This window comes from Centrocercus urophasianus, unplaced genomic scaffold (assembly GCF_019232065.1).
Source record: "Centrocercus urophasianus isolate 14NV4802_14NV808 unplaced genomic scaffold, USGS_Curo_1.0 seq_10, whole genome shotgun sequence".
In the NCBI taxonomy this organism is placed as follows: domain Eukaryota; kingdom Metazoa; phylum Chordata; class Aves; order Galliformes; family Phasianidae; genus Centrocercus; species Centrocercus urophasianus.
Window position 1 is genome coordinate 97,263,779 of NW_024884142.1, and position 16,020 is coordinate 97,279,798.

Consider the following 16,020-nt stretch of genomic DNA (forward strand, 5'->3'; position numbering starts at 1 on the left):
TTCTGTTGGCCGAGGACCTGGGTGATACATACAGTGTAAGATAATTCTGTGACCTTAACATTCCTCAAGTGGAAACATTCATTATTGTAATGTTTTCCTGTGAATGGCTATCTAAGCTGCTCGAAGGAGATATTAGCATTTGGAAAATTGAAATAGCTTTTTGTCACAGGAGGTTCCTGATGAGGTGTGTAATCACAAAAGCACGTGTGCATATGATTCATGGTTTGTGTGATAGTTTAAGATTTACTACTGATCTTTTAGGACTGAAAAAAAAGTGTCAAAGGTATTGTGTAAGGGTAGGATGAAGCTGTCTCTGTTCAAGAGTATTTCCCTCATATTTTCTTTTGACCTCAGTGTATGTTTTTATTCTTCTAGATGGAGAATCTTCTGACTGCAAGATATTTGAATGTTGATTGAAAGTATTCAGTTTGTGATACAGGTAAGATCTCTCAGTTAACAAGAGACTAAATGCCAAGTTCTCCTGTGTTTTCAGTCTGTCAGGTATGCACTGAAATTCAGTGGAGTGAGATACAGTCTAATTCTCTCTGCCTGGGCTTTATTCTGTGAATACACTAGTACTGCTTTGGGAGGAATTTCAAGAATTTAAAAACTAAAATGAAACCAAAGTATGCCATCAAATGTTTTAAGCCGTGGTTGTTAATAGAAAATGTGATAAATTAAGTTTAAAGCTATGGGTTAACACTGTTATGGTTGCTCTGAAACCTCTAACTTTGAGGCTTTGCTTGCCAGTAAGACAATAACACATAAGAAATGAAAGGGGTGCCTACGTTAATGAAAAGTTCCTGTTTCTAAGTGAGCATTTGGAATAGCAAAGAGTGCAAAATACAGCACATGCACTGACTTTGTCTCTTTCACTGTCTGTGTTTCTGCCTCAATTGAAATTAAAAAATAGTTCACTATATCTATGCCTAATGAGGCAAAGATCAAGTGCAAAAAAGCTTTTGACTGAATACTGAAAATTAACGATCCATGGCAGTTAAAGCTATTCAAACTGTGCAACTGGCAGACTTTTCTGTAGAATTATAAATTTTCTGCATATGAAGTGTAGAGTTTTAGGGAATCACCTGGATGAAGCAGCTTAATCAAGGACTGCAATAGAAAATAGTGTGGGTGAAGAAGTAACAGAAAAAATGAATGCAAAAAGTGTTTCTTCCTCCCCATTACCGCACCTGAAACAAAACCAAAATCACAGCAGCAAGTTACAAGAAAAGGTAAAATGGTTATAATAAAACCCAGGAGAGAGAAGTATGGCTAAATGAGATGGTCAGACTTTAACAAGAAACCTATTACTGATGCTTCTACAACTATCATAATTTAAATAAAACAAGTTGTTACTTTAGGCTGATAGCAGTAAACATACATTCCTTCATAAAGTTACTGTATAGAATCTCGTAACAGATTGGATTGTTTCAGTCTTGAGGAAATTACTACAGCTCAGTAACAGGAAAATGTTGTAACTCGTTAGAATTGTCTCAGAGTCACATTGAAGTAGTGGTGTGTTTTGTTTTGCTTTTCTATTGGTGTGTGTGTGTGTGTGTGTGTGTGTGTGTGTGTGTGTGTATTTTTCTTTTCTAAATTGTTCTGTCCTCTGTTTTCTAAGTTTAAGTTCTTCACAAGGCCACCAAAACCAACAGAACTGTGCAAGTCTGCCCTTGGAGAATGTGTGTTCTTTGGTCTCGCTCTGGGAGCGCAGTGTGATTGCGGACTCAGAATGGCTGGGATGGAAGATTTCCTGCCTAAGTAATATGGACATTGTGGGTGTCCTCTGAGTCCATGTGTCACGTTCTCAGAAACAGTAATGTTTGTTGCAAGCACATTGCAATGTTGGCTATATCTGGTCATTGAAATATTCTTCTTTTTTCTTAAGCCAAAACAAGCATGAAGATCATAAAATCATCAAGGGCCAATTTTCCGTTGCTGTTGTCTTTCTGTACACACACTATTAGAATTTGTGAAGAGCTGTTGGTTGTTAGGAGTGCCCCTCTCCTCCTGTCTTAAATTCAGCTGCCACAAAATGTGGTTTGGCTGTGCATTCCTTTAAAAAAGCTGAATGAAAAAGGCCTTTTCTTCTGCCTTTTGCAGTCCTGTTCTCTGCAGTGCTCTACTCCATACTAGGATGATGCTTCCTAAAGTTGAAGGAACTGTGCAGTGCCCATAAGTATAATATATTAAACAAAAAAAATTGCCATCCGTGCTCACTGAAGTAGTTTCACAGATTTTAGCTCATCTAGAATTATCTCTTCCTGGCGCAACTGCTTCTATGTTCGTACTGCACACTGTTTGAGATGGAGCAAATCCTATAACAAAACAGTTAATTTTAATCAGAACTACTTGTCCAGTCCATTTTGCTGTACATGTACAATGAGAACAAGAAGATCTCTCCTAGTCTTGTGTTGCTTTTAGGTTGTTTACACTTACTAGCAATTTTGGTCGTCTTGAGACTTCAGATGAAAGCAAATTCTACCGTGTGTTTCTTTGTTCGTTAGTTAAAAAAACAGAGAAGTTAAGAAAGTGAATGATTCTTGAAGAATCTTATTTTACATGGAAGGATCTTTATATAAGCATTTTGTAAGTATGGGAAAGAAATCCACACAATTTCTTTTGTTCAGGGGCAAATTCCACCTGTCTATTGATAACTACAGTAAAAGAATTACTGCAATCACATGTCCTTTACAATTGTGCAATACAGGCTAAATTTTTTTTTCCAGTAGTGTTGGAATTCTTTTAATTTTTGATTTTGATTGAGCTGAGGAATAAGGAGCATAAGGAATGATAATTTCATTTTTTTTTTTAAAGGACCTGCTGTTGTTGATCTGGTATCTGTCTGAGAGTTGTTTTCAGTAAGAACGATTGATATAAACCCTATGGACTCTTGTTTTTATTCCTGTTGGAATGTTGCTGGTGTACAAAATCCTTCCTATGGTAAAAGAAGAACAAGTCAGAAACTGCCTCATGAGGCTGTGATACGTTACAGGTGGGTCAGGGTGATCCCTGATAGATGTACAGAGTGGGAGAAGAACTCCTTGAGATCAACCCTGCCCGGGAGAACTTAGTGGGTCCTGGTAGATGAAAAACTTAACATGCGCAATTACTGCTGGTCTTCTGGGCTGCATCGGAAGAGATGGAGAAGAGAAGGATTTGAGGAAACTTCGTGGTGGTGTGAGGGGAGTTTATAAGCAGGAAAGAGACAGACTTTGCACAGTCTGATGGCTTTAAACTGAAAGAGGAGAGGTTGAGGTCAGAGGAGCGCTTCATCCTGCGACTTTTGATGTTTTCTTCAGATCACCACTGTTGAGGAGTGCTTCACTGTGCAGTTAGATACTTTCTTCTGATCACCACCCTTAGGAGCTCTGAAGGGTCTTGAGTTGGGCATGTGATGCTGCATAATAGAGGAGGCAGCTGGAGGGTGCTGTTGCCACAGGGAAGGCTGTCACACTCAAAGAAGTGGGTACAGCATTAAAGCTGAGCTCCTGAATGGATCAATTCTCAGAGAAATTTCACATCTTGACTATTGCAACCCACCCCAGCCTGGAATCTTTCAAGGCCATCCTCCTTTGGTAGAGGACAATGGTTGTTGTTCCTTCTCCTGCTATTTCTTTATTGAAATACTTTGTTCTTTTTGCTGGGAGTAGCTGCTGTTTTGTCTCTTAGTCATTCCTGTTAGTTCTTTGGTTTCATCACTTCATTTTCTAATTACAGCAGTTTCTTAGGCTTTTTTTTTTTTTTTTTTTCCTTCAATTTGTTTTTTAATGACCCCGTGTGATGGAGCAGAGTAAACTTTAGGTCAGTTCTTCCTCTCGGAGGGGATGGAGAGTGAAGTGCTGCCTCACTGTTTTCCACAGCCCTCATACTCCTCACTGAGGAGCTGTACCAGAGAAACAGCTGAGCAGGGATCAGCAATGACAGCATCACATCTTTGCCCTTGGAAATAAAAACTGGACAAGTCACAGTGTACTCATGGTTGCATGTGATTTATGAACTGCATGTTTGATCTAAACCCTCCAAGCAGCTGTAACATGGATGCATCACCTCCAACTCTCTCATCATCTTTGGCACGTCCCATAGTTCTTGCTGAAGTCATTCTTGCTGCTGGAGCTACTCAGGGGCAGCCAATGGCTCCTGATGTTGTGCTGCAGTCTTTACTGTCTTCCAGTGGGTGAGAGCTTGTGCTGGAACAGGCTGCTTCTTCTGCATGGCAGATGCTGCCTTCCTTCCAGCTTATGCTTTAAGGCTCTTACAAGCAGAGCTCCAGAACGGTGCAGTCAATTTTCAGTTCCCTCATTGAAGTTTACCATTCAATGCAGATGAGAAAATATTTCTCCAGGGAAATGCAGGAATCCAGAGATTAGGCACAGCCTGACAGAGAAGCAAGGAAGCACCCAACTCTGGAGCACCTGCATGTAGACAGCTGCACTGCCTGGGGCATGGATGCCCAACTTTGGCTTGCTGGGCCCCACTGAGTGAAAAGAAATTATCTAGGGCTGCATATATGTAGGTTGCTCTGAAAGTATCATGTGCTCTTTATTTCCGTGGAAACTACCAACAGATACAAAGAGCACAGTAACACTGATAGAGGAGATGCTCAGCTAAGAGCACTATTTTTCAACGTAGTCACCACCATTAGTTGTGCGTTTTTGCCAGTGATGAATAAGAGCCTGCATGCTGTGCTTGTAAAAATCTGCATGAGCAGAGGTGCCACTGCTGAAATACACTACCTACCACCTCACTGTGCTTATATCCACTGTTTGGTCTCCACAAACATTCAGCAAGCATCAATGTCAGTAGGTGCCATTTTTCCTGTATTCAGGGAGTTCAGTGCCCTCTTTGCTTCATACACACTTCCATCTCAGACACCATTCTGTCAGAATGGGAAGGTTCAGCCTCTACTGCCATCCCATCAACATCTGCCTCTGATGTTGTGGGCCAACATAATAGAATAGGAGGCATTACTTTCAGAGCAGCTCTCATAAGATATATAATTAATGTCTGTAAGTAACAAAACTTATTTTAATGTTTAATATTTTATTATTACAACAAAAAAGAGCAACAAATCTATAAAACCAGTGGGATATGTGACCCTGTTTTTGTGACACTGATGCATCAGTTTGGTTCAGTGGCAGTGGCTGCAATTTTCAGTGAGCTCACAGGTGTTCATCAGAGATTTCTGGTAAAATTTTACACCTCCTTGAAAATAATTGTTTGCAGATATATGCACTGCCAAAAGGCAGTGACATGAATAAGGCTGCAAAGCGAGGGCTGATTTTCTCTGGTGATAAAGAGCTTATATAAGTCTGGTGAAGAGACATGATCAGATTTTTGAGTTGCATGTCTGATTGCAACTTGATACATTTCATTTTAAAATGTGAGGAAATGTGTTTATGTTGACTGAAAATGGAGTTCCAAATATATATAAAAAAAAAGTCTTTTTTTTTTTTTTTTTTTTTTTTTTTTTTTTTTTGCATTCTAGAAACCTATTCTCAAATTTCCTTCTCAAAAGAGAAAGCCTGCATACTTTTCACTGTTTGCAGGACTACGGTTAGTTGATGTATCGCAATGCATACAATTATTTGCCCTAAGTGAGTCGGCACTGCACGGTGCCCTCACCATGCCCTGGATTCAGAAGGAATGGGTTTGGGAAAGCCATGTTTGTTTTTTGTTTTCTGTTTTCCTTTTTTGCTTTCCATTTTCTCTAAGCTTTTGTGCTGGTGAGTTCTGCAGTGAAAGCAAGATCTTTGTGCTGCCAACAAGCACCCATTCTTCTTTGGTCTTTGGACTTTGAGGGATGAGATGGACAGGGCAAGACAGAAGGCTCCAGGAACCGGGGCAGAGAGGGCTGGAACCAGGAAAATGCTCTGAGCTGCCTGCTGACCCTAGCATCTGGGTGCAGAAGTCAGAACTGCTGAGTTTTGCTTGACTTGGAAGGAATGGGACAAGGCTCAGAAGGGACAAGACCAATTGTCCTTGTCCTAGTTGAGGATGAAAAGAGATCTCCCTACATCTAGAAACTCAGGATGTACACAAGAGGTGTTGCGCATGGAAGGCCCCAAGCTGCACAAAGACGTACATCCATCGGGAGTTTGGTGGAGGACTTTCTTTCCTTGCACAGCTCAGGAGAAATCTATCACCATGTGGCCCTGGGGGATGCTTTTGAGAACGTTTCCCTTTGGAATTCAAGGAATTTCCTCTTGTGGGGCAACAGAGCACTCAAAGTGATCTCCAAAATTTTAAAGCGTGTTTTTTCCTGTGACTTTTGCTTGGCATTACTGTTGGAGGTTTATTTATTTTCTAGTAACTCCTCCTGAGGTGAATTCCCAGATGTGGAAATTGTTAGTTGCTTGGCTCTCTGTCACCAAGAATAGTCAAGGAGAAATAGGTGGGAGGAATATGAGGACACTCTAATAGCAGGTAACATTCCTAGCTAATTCCTGATAGCTGCAACTGATTCTAGAAGATATGGGCAGATAGTTTCAGGAGAAATTACAAGATTAAAGCTCTTGATGATGTAATACTACAATATATACTATATATTAGTATACTAATATATATACTATATATATATATATACTATATATATACTATATATAATATATATACTAATATATACTATATATACTATATACCTTGATATTTTTTTGGTAGGACGGGAAAACAGTAGGTTTAGTACTTTTCCCTGTTTCCCTAAAAATGCCATTTAAAAGAATGACTTCATTAATGGTTTTGTCTCAGAGAGGAAATTATGCGATCTCTCCAACACATATTTTTTAAGAGCAGCTAATGGCAAGAGGATTTGAGCACATTAATGGATTTGAATATCCTTTTGCCATTAAAATTAATTGGTCAGCCTGGCAGTTTTTCTTCAACAGACACTGGATAATTCATGTTAATCGCTTGAGTAGAGAAATGATGGCTAAGGGAAAAAATAGAAAAAATAATTCAGAATGCTCATAGTGACTCTGTGTTTGCTGTTTTATTAGCAAGATTTGCTGCTCACTTAATATTCACAAGTAAACAAATTATTTACAAAAGCCGTTTACTCCAAAAGTAGATGCCACCACATACTTTAAAACAGGAAGCATTTGTTGTCACAATAGAAAAGACTTGATTTCAATACACGATAGTCCATGGCATTTTATGTGTAGTTAAATTATGTGCCTTACTCCTATTGTCACCTGTTTTATCACAATTTCCTGTTAAGAAACACTCTTTGTGGAGTTGCACAAAATGAGAATAGTAAAAAGGGCATTGCAGGAGGCAATGCAGAATTTGTGTTGAGTTGTTGCTTCATGTTTGGCCAGACAATGAGCTGCTCAGCTGAAACAATGATCAGCTTGATTAAACCAAAGTCTGTCTCCATTGCTTGCAGGACACATCACCTCAAAAATCCTTGTAATTTTGGCCTTACTTGTATTTTATTTGGAAGGCGTACCCAGACTGGATAAGCTGTTTAGGTATGGTTCAGCAGGGTGGACTTTTTCCCACCAACTTGCTCTTCTTCCCAAAGTGTCCCACTGAAAAAACAAAGTCCTATGAGCACAAATTGAAACACGTGAAATTCCAGCAAAGTAAAAGGAAACAATTGTACTTTGAGGACTGAATACTGTCAGAGGTTGCCCAGAGAGGCTATGGAGTCTCTGTCCTTTGAGTAAGTTACTGTTCAATGGAACACAATGCTGGGCAACCAGCTCAAACTGTGGCCTAGATAATCTGGAGACATTCACCAGCCCCACAGTTTTGTGATTGAGTCTGTGATTCTGTGAAGTGCTCAGTGACTCAAGGCAGCAACAGCTGGCCAGAGGGTGCCTGGAAGTGAGAGAAGGAAACTGTCCCTCTTTAATTTCCAAATACTTAATAAACAGAGTAACACTCTACAGAAAAATACAGGGTGGAATGCTGATAATGCTGATATTCTTAAACCAGATAACACATGAAGAGACTTCAGGTTTTTACCAGACTGAGAAGCAGTGTTCAGCTCTGTAAACTTTGTAGAGAATGTGCCTTTCATAAGAGCATGCTGCACATTGGACAACTGGAGCTGGTGGTCTGTAGGCTTCAAGGAGTTTCTTCATGAGAGGTAAACTGAGAGTAAAGAGTGACACGAAGCAAAATGGGCTTTCTGTGCTATCCTTCCCATCTTGCCCATGAGGAAGCAGAAGGAAAAGGACCCCAAACAGCTTAAAGATAAGAACAAGAAGCTCAAAGAGAGTAGAAGATTTCTGTTCTGAAGAAACGAAGAGACATCATGGCTAGGAGTGATGGTCAACTCTCCTGTCTTTGTAATATGCTTTAATGCATTCACTGATTTTTTTTTGTTGTTGTTCTCTATCAGTTTTAAAGAGCTCTAAAACAAGTGCCTACATTCCAAATTTATAGATGGGTAAACTGACGCACAGCATCAGTCTGAACTGTGGGATTATATAGCAGTCCAGTAGAAGGATTCCAGTGGAAATCCATAGTATGCTGCCTTCTTCAGGCCTCTCAGCAGTAGGTGTTTGCATGGACAAAGGAGAGAATCTTCTGAGGTGGTACTATTTCCTCTTTCCTGCCCTTCCCCCTCCCCCCCAAATAAGAGATTAGAACCACCTAAAACTTACTTCAGTTTTATGCAGTCTACCTCCTCTGTGACTGGCATTGCACTTGTTCTGAGATCTAAGTCTGTACTAGATTTACTTCCGTGGTATGTTGATCTCCATCTGAGCAACATGATCTTCTTGAAATACTTCATGGTGTTATTTTTTACAGTTACAAAACACATTGTGTTTATCATGCTGTTACTCATAGCAATGCATTCAACTATGTAAAAAGCAGTAAGATAATGCTTCTCTTTCACAAAGATTGTGGGGAAAAAGTCACGGACAATGGTGAAGCCATAGAAGGGTGCCCAGCAGAGAACATAGGCGGTCAAGATGCACATCAGTACCATTACAGTTTTTCTTCTGCATCGAAGCCTCTTCCTGATTTGTTCTGTCTGAAATCCTGGTACGGTTTTAAACCAAAGCTCTCGAGAGATTCTGGCATAACATAAGGTCATGGTAATCACAGGTGCAACAAATTCAATGCCAAAGATGAATAGGAAGTAGGATTTGTAGTACATCTGTTGGTCAACTGGCCAAATTTGACCACAGAAAATTTTCTCCTGATTTTTTACTATAAATAATACAGTTTCAGTAGCAAAGTATGCGGATGGGATAGCTACGAGTATGGAGACAATCCAGACCAAGGCGATCAGGATGGTTGCTGTTTGGTAATTCATGCGTGGTTTCAGTGGGTGAACAATGGCCAGGTACCTAGAACAGACAAATACACTCAAAGTGAAGTCTGTAAACAGCATTAACCAGAGCACAGTTCAAAATACATGTGGACAGAATGAAGCAGAAGGGAACTGCTGTGATTGTTGGAGATTGACATAGTCATCTATGAGGAGTTAATAAATTTGGCCAAAGTATCAGCCTAGAATGGAGATCCTAAACCAGGACAGGAGTTCTGGAGCAAGTAGCTGAGGAGTTTGTTAAGATAGCAGGTCTTTGGCAATCTGAAAACCTGACTGCATATTAGGAACCCAGTCTTAAACTCCCACCTGCTCACAAAGTCAAACTGAAAAAGATGTAATGTTGTCTCATAAACCTTTCTGGTTTTAACAGGAATCATGCATTTGGGAGTTATGGATAGACTGGAAGAAAAGAAAGAGAGGGAATATTCCTATTACTGACAAATACGTTAGCAGGAGCTAACACAGTGTGAGGTGACAGTGTGTCCAGGACACAGCATGATACAGCATCTGGAATACTTTGGTGGGCAGCACACCTATAGGTAAGTGTTTAAAAATGTACCTAGTCAGGTCAGGTAAAAGCACAAATACATGGAAGGAGGAGAACAATTTGCCTACGCAGAGAACTATTTGAATCTATATATATATATATTTAACATACATGACAGTGCTTCCATTATTTGCTCTGTTAATCCTTGAAGTGAAAAGAGTTGAAGCTGACACTAGCAATGGTTACAGGTGGTTTTCCAGCCACCAGCAAAGGACTGTATGTCCATTTTCTGCTCACACACATTTTTGTTTAGAGTGCTGGAGGTGATTGTTGCTAATAATTAATCTCAAATATGCTTTGTTAAGTAGTATGTGCCATCCTGTACAAGTTGAGTTAGGTGCTAGCACTTCTTATTACTGTAAAGCTGCACAATGCACTGCAGAGCATCACCAACAAGTATAAAGAAATGGAAGTATGATGCTTGCAAGACCAATCAAGTGCCCTTGATTCAGTTAAAAAAGGGCTTAGGACCAAATTGCATTCACTCTGAGTTGCAGGACTCTGGTTTTTTTTTGTTTTGTTTTTCCTAATATTTGGTAGAAGTTGGGAAGGTTATTTTTTAAGAAGCTGCAGGTATAAGATGAGCTTACATTAGAATGCTCTCTAACCCAGACAGATGAGATATACTGCGAAGAGGAAATTTTTATCAGAGAAATTCCAGAGCTCCCAGTGCAGTTGTATTTGACACAAAGGACTGTTTGAAACAGTGGCATTTCTCATTCATTCAGAGGCTCTTCTGTCCATATATATCATATACACAGATAGCATCCACAGGATTTATTCATTCTAAAATAAAATGGAGAGTCAGTAGGGCTTTTCACAAGACAGATCTTGGAAGCAGATAAATTGCTCATTGCTTTTAACACCACAGGCTAGATGTCAAGGGTCAGCAGAATTATTCAGCTTCATTGTGGAGCTGATAAATGAGTATTTTTAGATCAGGTCTTGTGGAAAGAATATTAACTTGTGGGATAATGTGTATGTAGTCATAGGTGTGCATATCAGCTCAGCACGTTTGGCTGAATGGGGAAATCTCCACGGCAGAATCAGAGGAGAGCTTTTGTGATGGATTTCCTGGTTGCCATTGCTTACCACACTTTGCTGTCACTGTGGAATGGTGCTGGAACACACAAACTGGATTTAGATGAAACTGCACTGGAAGATGTGATCCAAAAGAGCATTTAAAACATGCTAGGTGCTCGTGAGTGTTCAGTCCAGGAAACCCAGCTGCAGCCAACCTCCCCTTCTCCTGAACATTAACAGCATGGACATTAGGCACTTAGCACAACATTCTCCTCTTCTGATCTTCTCCATTCACACTGCATTATTCTTTAAGTTTTTGAAATTCTTGCATGTTTTCTGCAAATAGACATCCAGGTAGATGAAGAGGAGTCAGACCTGTGGCAAGTCCTACAGGTCAGGATTACCCTCTCTATACAGGGAACCTTTTAAAATGGCCTAAATATGTGAAGCGAAATTTAATAGGGGCTAAAGTTCACTACACACACGACATAACTAACATGGCTGTGAAATGAATTGTCTTTATGTTTACTAATTCAAAAGCTCACACATAACAGACAATGAAACCAAAACAAAGTGAATGAAGTTCAATGATTACACAATGAACTTCAGTGATTAATTATTAATTATAGGGTTGTTTTTAAAGATGTGTGGGGAGATATGCTAGAAATCTTATTTCCTTTCAGACATAAGGGCTCAGTGACTTCTATTACTTCCTCAAACTGGGATGCAGTAGAAGGGTTTTTTTAAAAAATAAAAAATAATAATTCAGAAGTAGAAAAAGTAATAGAAAATGGTGATGTGCACATGACAGTGCTAAGAAATTAAAGTTTTATTCCCTAAGATTATGCAAAAGGTACTGTGCTGCAGGCTGATCGAGGATTTGTTTCATAGGAGCTGACTGTCCTTTTCCCCAGAGCAGGCAAAACATTTCAGAACTTCCTCAGAATCTTTCTGCAGATTTTGTGTTGACTTCAACAAAAATTAAACCAGCTGTGCACAAGTCAGCTCTATAACTATCAGCAGGGTTAAACTGATCCTGAGTTATCTTTTGGATCAAGTGCCAAAACCTAGGCAACATTAGGCTAGAATATACAATAGCACATGAGAGAAACTGATCAAAGGCTGGTGGTGGAAATGCTAGTGCAATGAATGGTAAGAAGCTTGAAAGAAATCATACAGCATGTAGATGGATATACAGAGGATATACAGAAATATGTATGATCATACACAAGAGGTGACTTGTAATGGTCTTTGTGTAAACAGTTTACTGTACAGGTCTTTCTGTGAGTTGGTCATGTCAGGCTTATATCAGCATGAAGCTGATCTTCAGCACTTGGGTCTGTCAGAATCCACAGCACACAGGATTAAGAGAATAGGAGTTGTAAGAAAGAGTATAGTTAAATGACTTGTTAAAATTCCTGGAGGGAAAGGCAAGCAGAGAAATATCTCAGGACTACAGCATAAAGCAGGTGTGCTTTATTTTTATTTATGACTACAGCATAAAGCAGCAGTGCATTCAGCTCACACCATTATGAAGGCTGTAAAAAAACCTCTGGAAGGCTGCATTGATGGAGTATTTTATCATTTCCTGGACACTGCAATCACCACTGTTTCATGGGTTCTGTAAATGGCATTTGGATATTTCCTAGCCTGCTGCAATGTCACCCTCAGAGAGCCATGTAAATAGAGAGGAGAGTATTTCAATGAAGAAGGGTGCTAATCATACTTACTGAGCATCCGCTTCTGGGTTGGAGCATCCAGCTAAGACCTCAGTACTATCAAATGTTTAATGTATTGACTATTGAGTTTGCTCAGTAGAGCATGACAGAGAATAACAACCCCATTTTGCAAGCTAGATAGAGGTCTTACCTGTTATTCTCTTTCACACAAAAACTGGGAAAAATACTTTAGAAGTGAGAAAAACATATTCTGTGGAGCAGTAACCCTATTAGGAAACTCACCTGTTAAATTCTGTAGTAACCAGTCAACTATTTCTCTCTCTGAAGAATACTTACTTCACATTTTGTAGTAAAGGTAGGGCAAAAGGAAAAGCTCTGTAGCCCAGTAATGGAAGTTCCTTAGAGATACATAGTTTGGAGCAGGATTTGGTGAAACACCTTCCTTTTTGGTCTATTGACAGTTTCCAGTTTTGCTGTCTCCTCTTTCCTAAATCTGTTTCAACATTTGAGTTAGATATATTTTTATGGGGGGTGGAGGGGAAGGCTTTAATAAATGAACATTCTTTTCACCTGAAAAGTTTAATCAAGAAATTTCCACTTCGTTTTCTTTGAGATGATCTTATGACCTCATGCGATTAAGCTGTTGCGAAACAAGATACCCAGGTCTGTATAGCACCTACCTTAACGTGACCACATCCTACAGAACAGCTGAGCTTGGTAACAATCTAGAAGTCTGGCTTTCTCCTTGTGCAGTTGTAACTCCTCACCTACCTGTCAACAGCGATAGCCAGGAGAGCGTTGGTAGAAACATAGAGAGAGACAGTCCGTAGGTAGTTGACCGAGGCACAGAGGACATGGCCGTGCTCCCAAGACAGCTGCCGTACCACATAGTAGTCCATCTCAAAGGGGCAGCACACGATGGCAACAATGAAGTCTGAGATTGCCAGGTTGGCAATCAGCAGGTTGGTGAGGTTTCGCAGCTTCTTGTAGCGGGCAAGGGCAGCGATGAAGATGAAGTTGCCGATGCCACAGACCAACATGATGCCAACGAGAGCCACCCCGATCACAATCTTGGCTGCAAAGAAGGTGCGCGTTTTGGTCATGTCATCTTCGCTGTCCAGCGGCAGGTCATAATCACTGTAACTGAAATTGAAAGGGAAGGACAAATTTCGCACGGAGGTTAAATCTCCATCATGGAGATTGTAGATTGCAGCAAAGTTGAGACTGACGGTAGCATTTGGGTTATGTTCGTCTTGCTCCAGGACCATGTCTGTCTTCTTTTGACACACGTGGCTTGGCTGACCCTTGGATTTGTGATAAAATTACCCAGGGTGTCAAGGCACAACAGTGGCAGGCAAGAGACCTCATCTAAAGTTTCCTTCTGAGCAGTAAGTCAACGTTCCTTTGTCCCCACGAGATTATAGAGCAACAGCATCATTTATCGTCTTCTGTGGGAACAAAAAGAGGAAAGCATTTCCTGAGAGGAAATTACAGCAAAAATAACGTTCATAGGGGGAAGCAATATCCACCAGATTGTCTCGCAGCTCTATTGCTGTCAGTGCACAGTGGGAAGAAATACTTTGTGAAAGGATGCTTCGGTTATCATAAAATACCTAGAGTTGCATAAGACACTGGTTGTTACACCTGGCAGTTTTATTTACCAAACATGAAATTTTGTTTTTAGCACAGTGTAAAGTGACAGTACAGGAGTGTGCAATCTGCTTCAAATATCTGCCAGCCTTCAAGTCCATGGTGTTGACATCTCTGTGTGAGGTAGAAGAGCTAAAAGGAGATAGCACCTTGGTTTGCTGAGAAGCATCTGATGTCTCTTCAGGGCAAGGCTTTTGCTTTATGCTGGTTGTCTCAGTTAGGGCAATACAATAAACAAGAAAGAAGAGAACTGATGTCCTGGCTTATAAATACATTTCTTAATTAGTAAGAGTTGCCAAGACCCAAGAAAAGAGCAAAGCCAGCACTTTCTTTTTTGGCAGCCATGTAGTGAGTGCTGGGGGAGGGACAACCAGATTTCCAGCCCGCACAATCTATCATTGCTTCTCTCAAACCAGTGTAGTACTGCCAATCTGCATGGACAAGAATTTATCCCATGAACCTTCTTGTAAGGCTTTGCTGCAAAGGCAAACCAGCTGTTCAAAAGGAGTGTGCTTCCACAAACAGTTTCACCCTGAATATTTGAAAAGAGAGAAAGGATACTTCCCTCTTTGCACTGTCTGTTGTACCAAACATTAAAAGCAGGTTTATTTTCCACACTGAGGAAAATATCTAGTCTACTCCTTAATATTGCCTTTCCCTCTGGACCAAAATGCTGAGAAGACTGTATTCTTGCATCCTCCCACATTATGTCTGGGAGTCCCCACACCAGACTCCCAGTTATCAGGACAGTCCTAACCCATCCCAGAAGAGAACTGAGGAGGATTGCTGCTTCTTCTGTATTACAGCAGTGGGTCTTCGGCTCAACAAAGGTACTAAGCAATGCCCACAATGGCTACAAAGGACAGTGTACAGTACAGCTGTTGTTCTCCTTCCCTCCCTAGAGCCACCCTCAGCCCCTCGCGTATTAATGCTTCATAGATTTGAGAGAAACTCTTCTGTACAACTTCTGTCTCCACATTGCTTTTCAGATTGAGAGTTGCAGAACAACTGAACAGCAGAAAGCCAAAGCCTGAAACTAAACAGCATTTCAAACAATTAACTGACATCCCCAAAGCTGACTGGAAGCATGAACCTTCACGAAACACTGGTACTAAACAATTACTTGGACGCAAAATCTGTATATTGGTCATAGCAAGGAGCAACATCTGTTTTAAACAAATGTCTCTGCAAAATATCAGGAAAGATAATTACAATAAATAAAAACAAACACACACAAACTGACATAACACCATCAGGTAACTAACTACCTGCAGTTGCTCTTATCTTCTTCAAGGTCTCTGGGACTCTGGGTGTAGTCTCCTGGATTCTCCCCTGCAAATACGTTGCTGTAACTAAAGCACAGAAGGGATTACTACAAAAGCAGCCAAAGGACTTTGCTGAATGATCATTTCTCTGCCCCGTAGCTCAGAGGGAGGATAGCTCTGCTGTCTCCGTGCATGCATCTAAAGCCTTTTCTCAGTGGGAGGCACCTTGAAGCTGTCCATGCATTTCTAATTTTAAAGAGGCAGTACAATACAGAGACAATACAGCACAGGTCCCCAGCCTTATTTTTCCGCTCTTTAAGTCGCCTGAAAGCAGCGAACAGCAGAGTGTCTTTGTTAATGAATCTGAGCATGGAGGGTATAAAACCCCAGTGTGTGCTTGTTTTTTGAGTTTTGTCTGTGCTGGGAGGCAGCTACCTATACCTGGTGTGAAACAGAAGCAGAATACAAAGCTCTCATTGGGGAGGAGCGGGAGGAAGAAGAGTTTCCCAGGGACCTTTCTCTATGGATATCTCTTGCAGCCATTGTCCTGAAGACTGCTACTGTGGC

The 16,020-nt window shown here is 40.5% G+C and overlaps 1 protein-coding gene and 1 long non-coding RNA gene across 3 annotated transcripts; one reads left to right on the plus strand and one right to left on the minus strand.

Annotated features, from left to right (window-relative positions):
* Positions 1–336: 336 nt before the first annotated feature.
* LOC122162494 lies at positions 337–15,311 on the plus strand. The gene is made up of 3 exons (XR_006169569.1): positions 337–439; positions 9,660–9,828; positions 15,178–15,311. It is a non-coding gene; the product is annotated as an uncharacterized LOC122162494 (long non-coding RNA).
* Positions 7,001–15,607, minus strand: PROKR1 (prokineticin receptor 1). Of its 2 annotated transcripts, XM_042822814.1 has the most exons (4): positions 15,457–15,607; positions 13,310–13,986; positions 8,613–9,305; positions 7,001–7,529 (listed from the first exon to the last, which is right to left on the minus strand). In XM_042822814.1, exons 2-4 carry the CDS (start codon positions 13,804–13,806, stop codon positions 7,466–7,468), a joined length of 1,254 nt encoding a protein of 417 aa, XP_042678748.1. In that variant the 5' UTR covers positions 13,807–13,986; positions 15,457–15,607; the 3' UTR covers positions 7,001–7,465. The 2 variants fall into 2 exon arrangements, with proteins under 2 accessions (XP_042678748.1, XP_042678756.1); XM_042822822.1 differs by lacking the exon at positions 7,001–7,529 and having other exon boundaries at positions 8,609–9,305.
* Between the last annotated feature and the right edge of the window lie 413 nt (positions 15,608–16,020).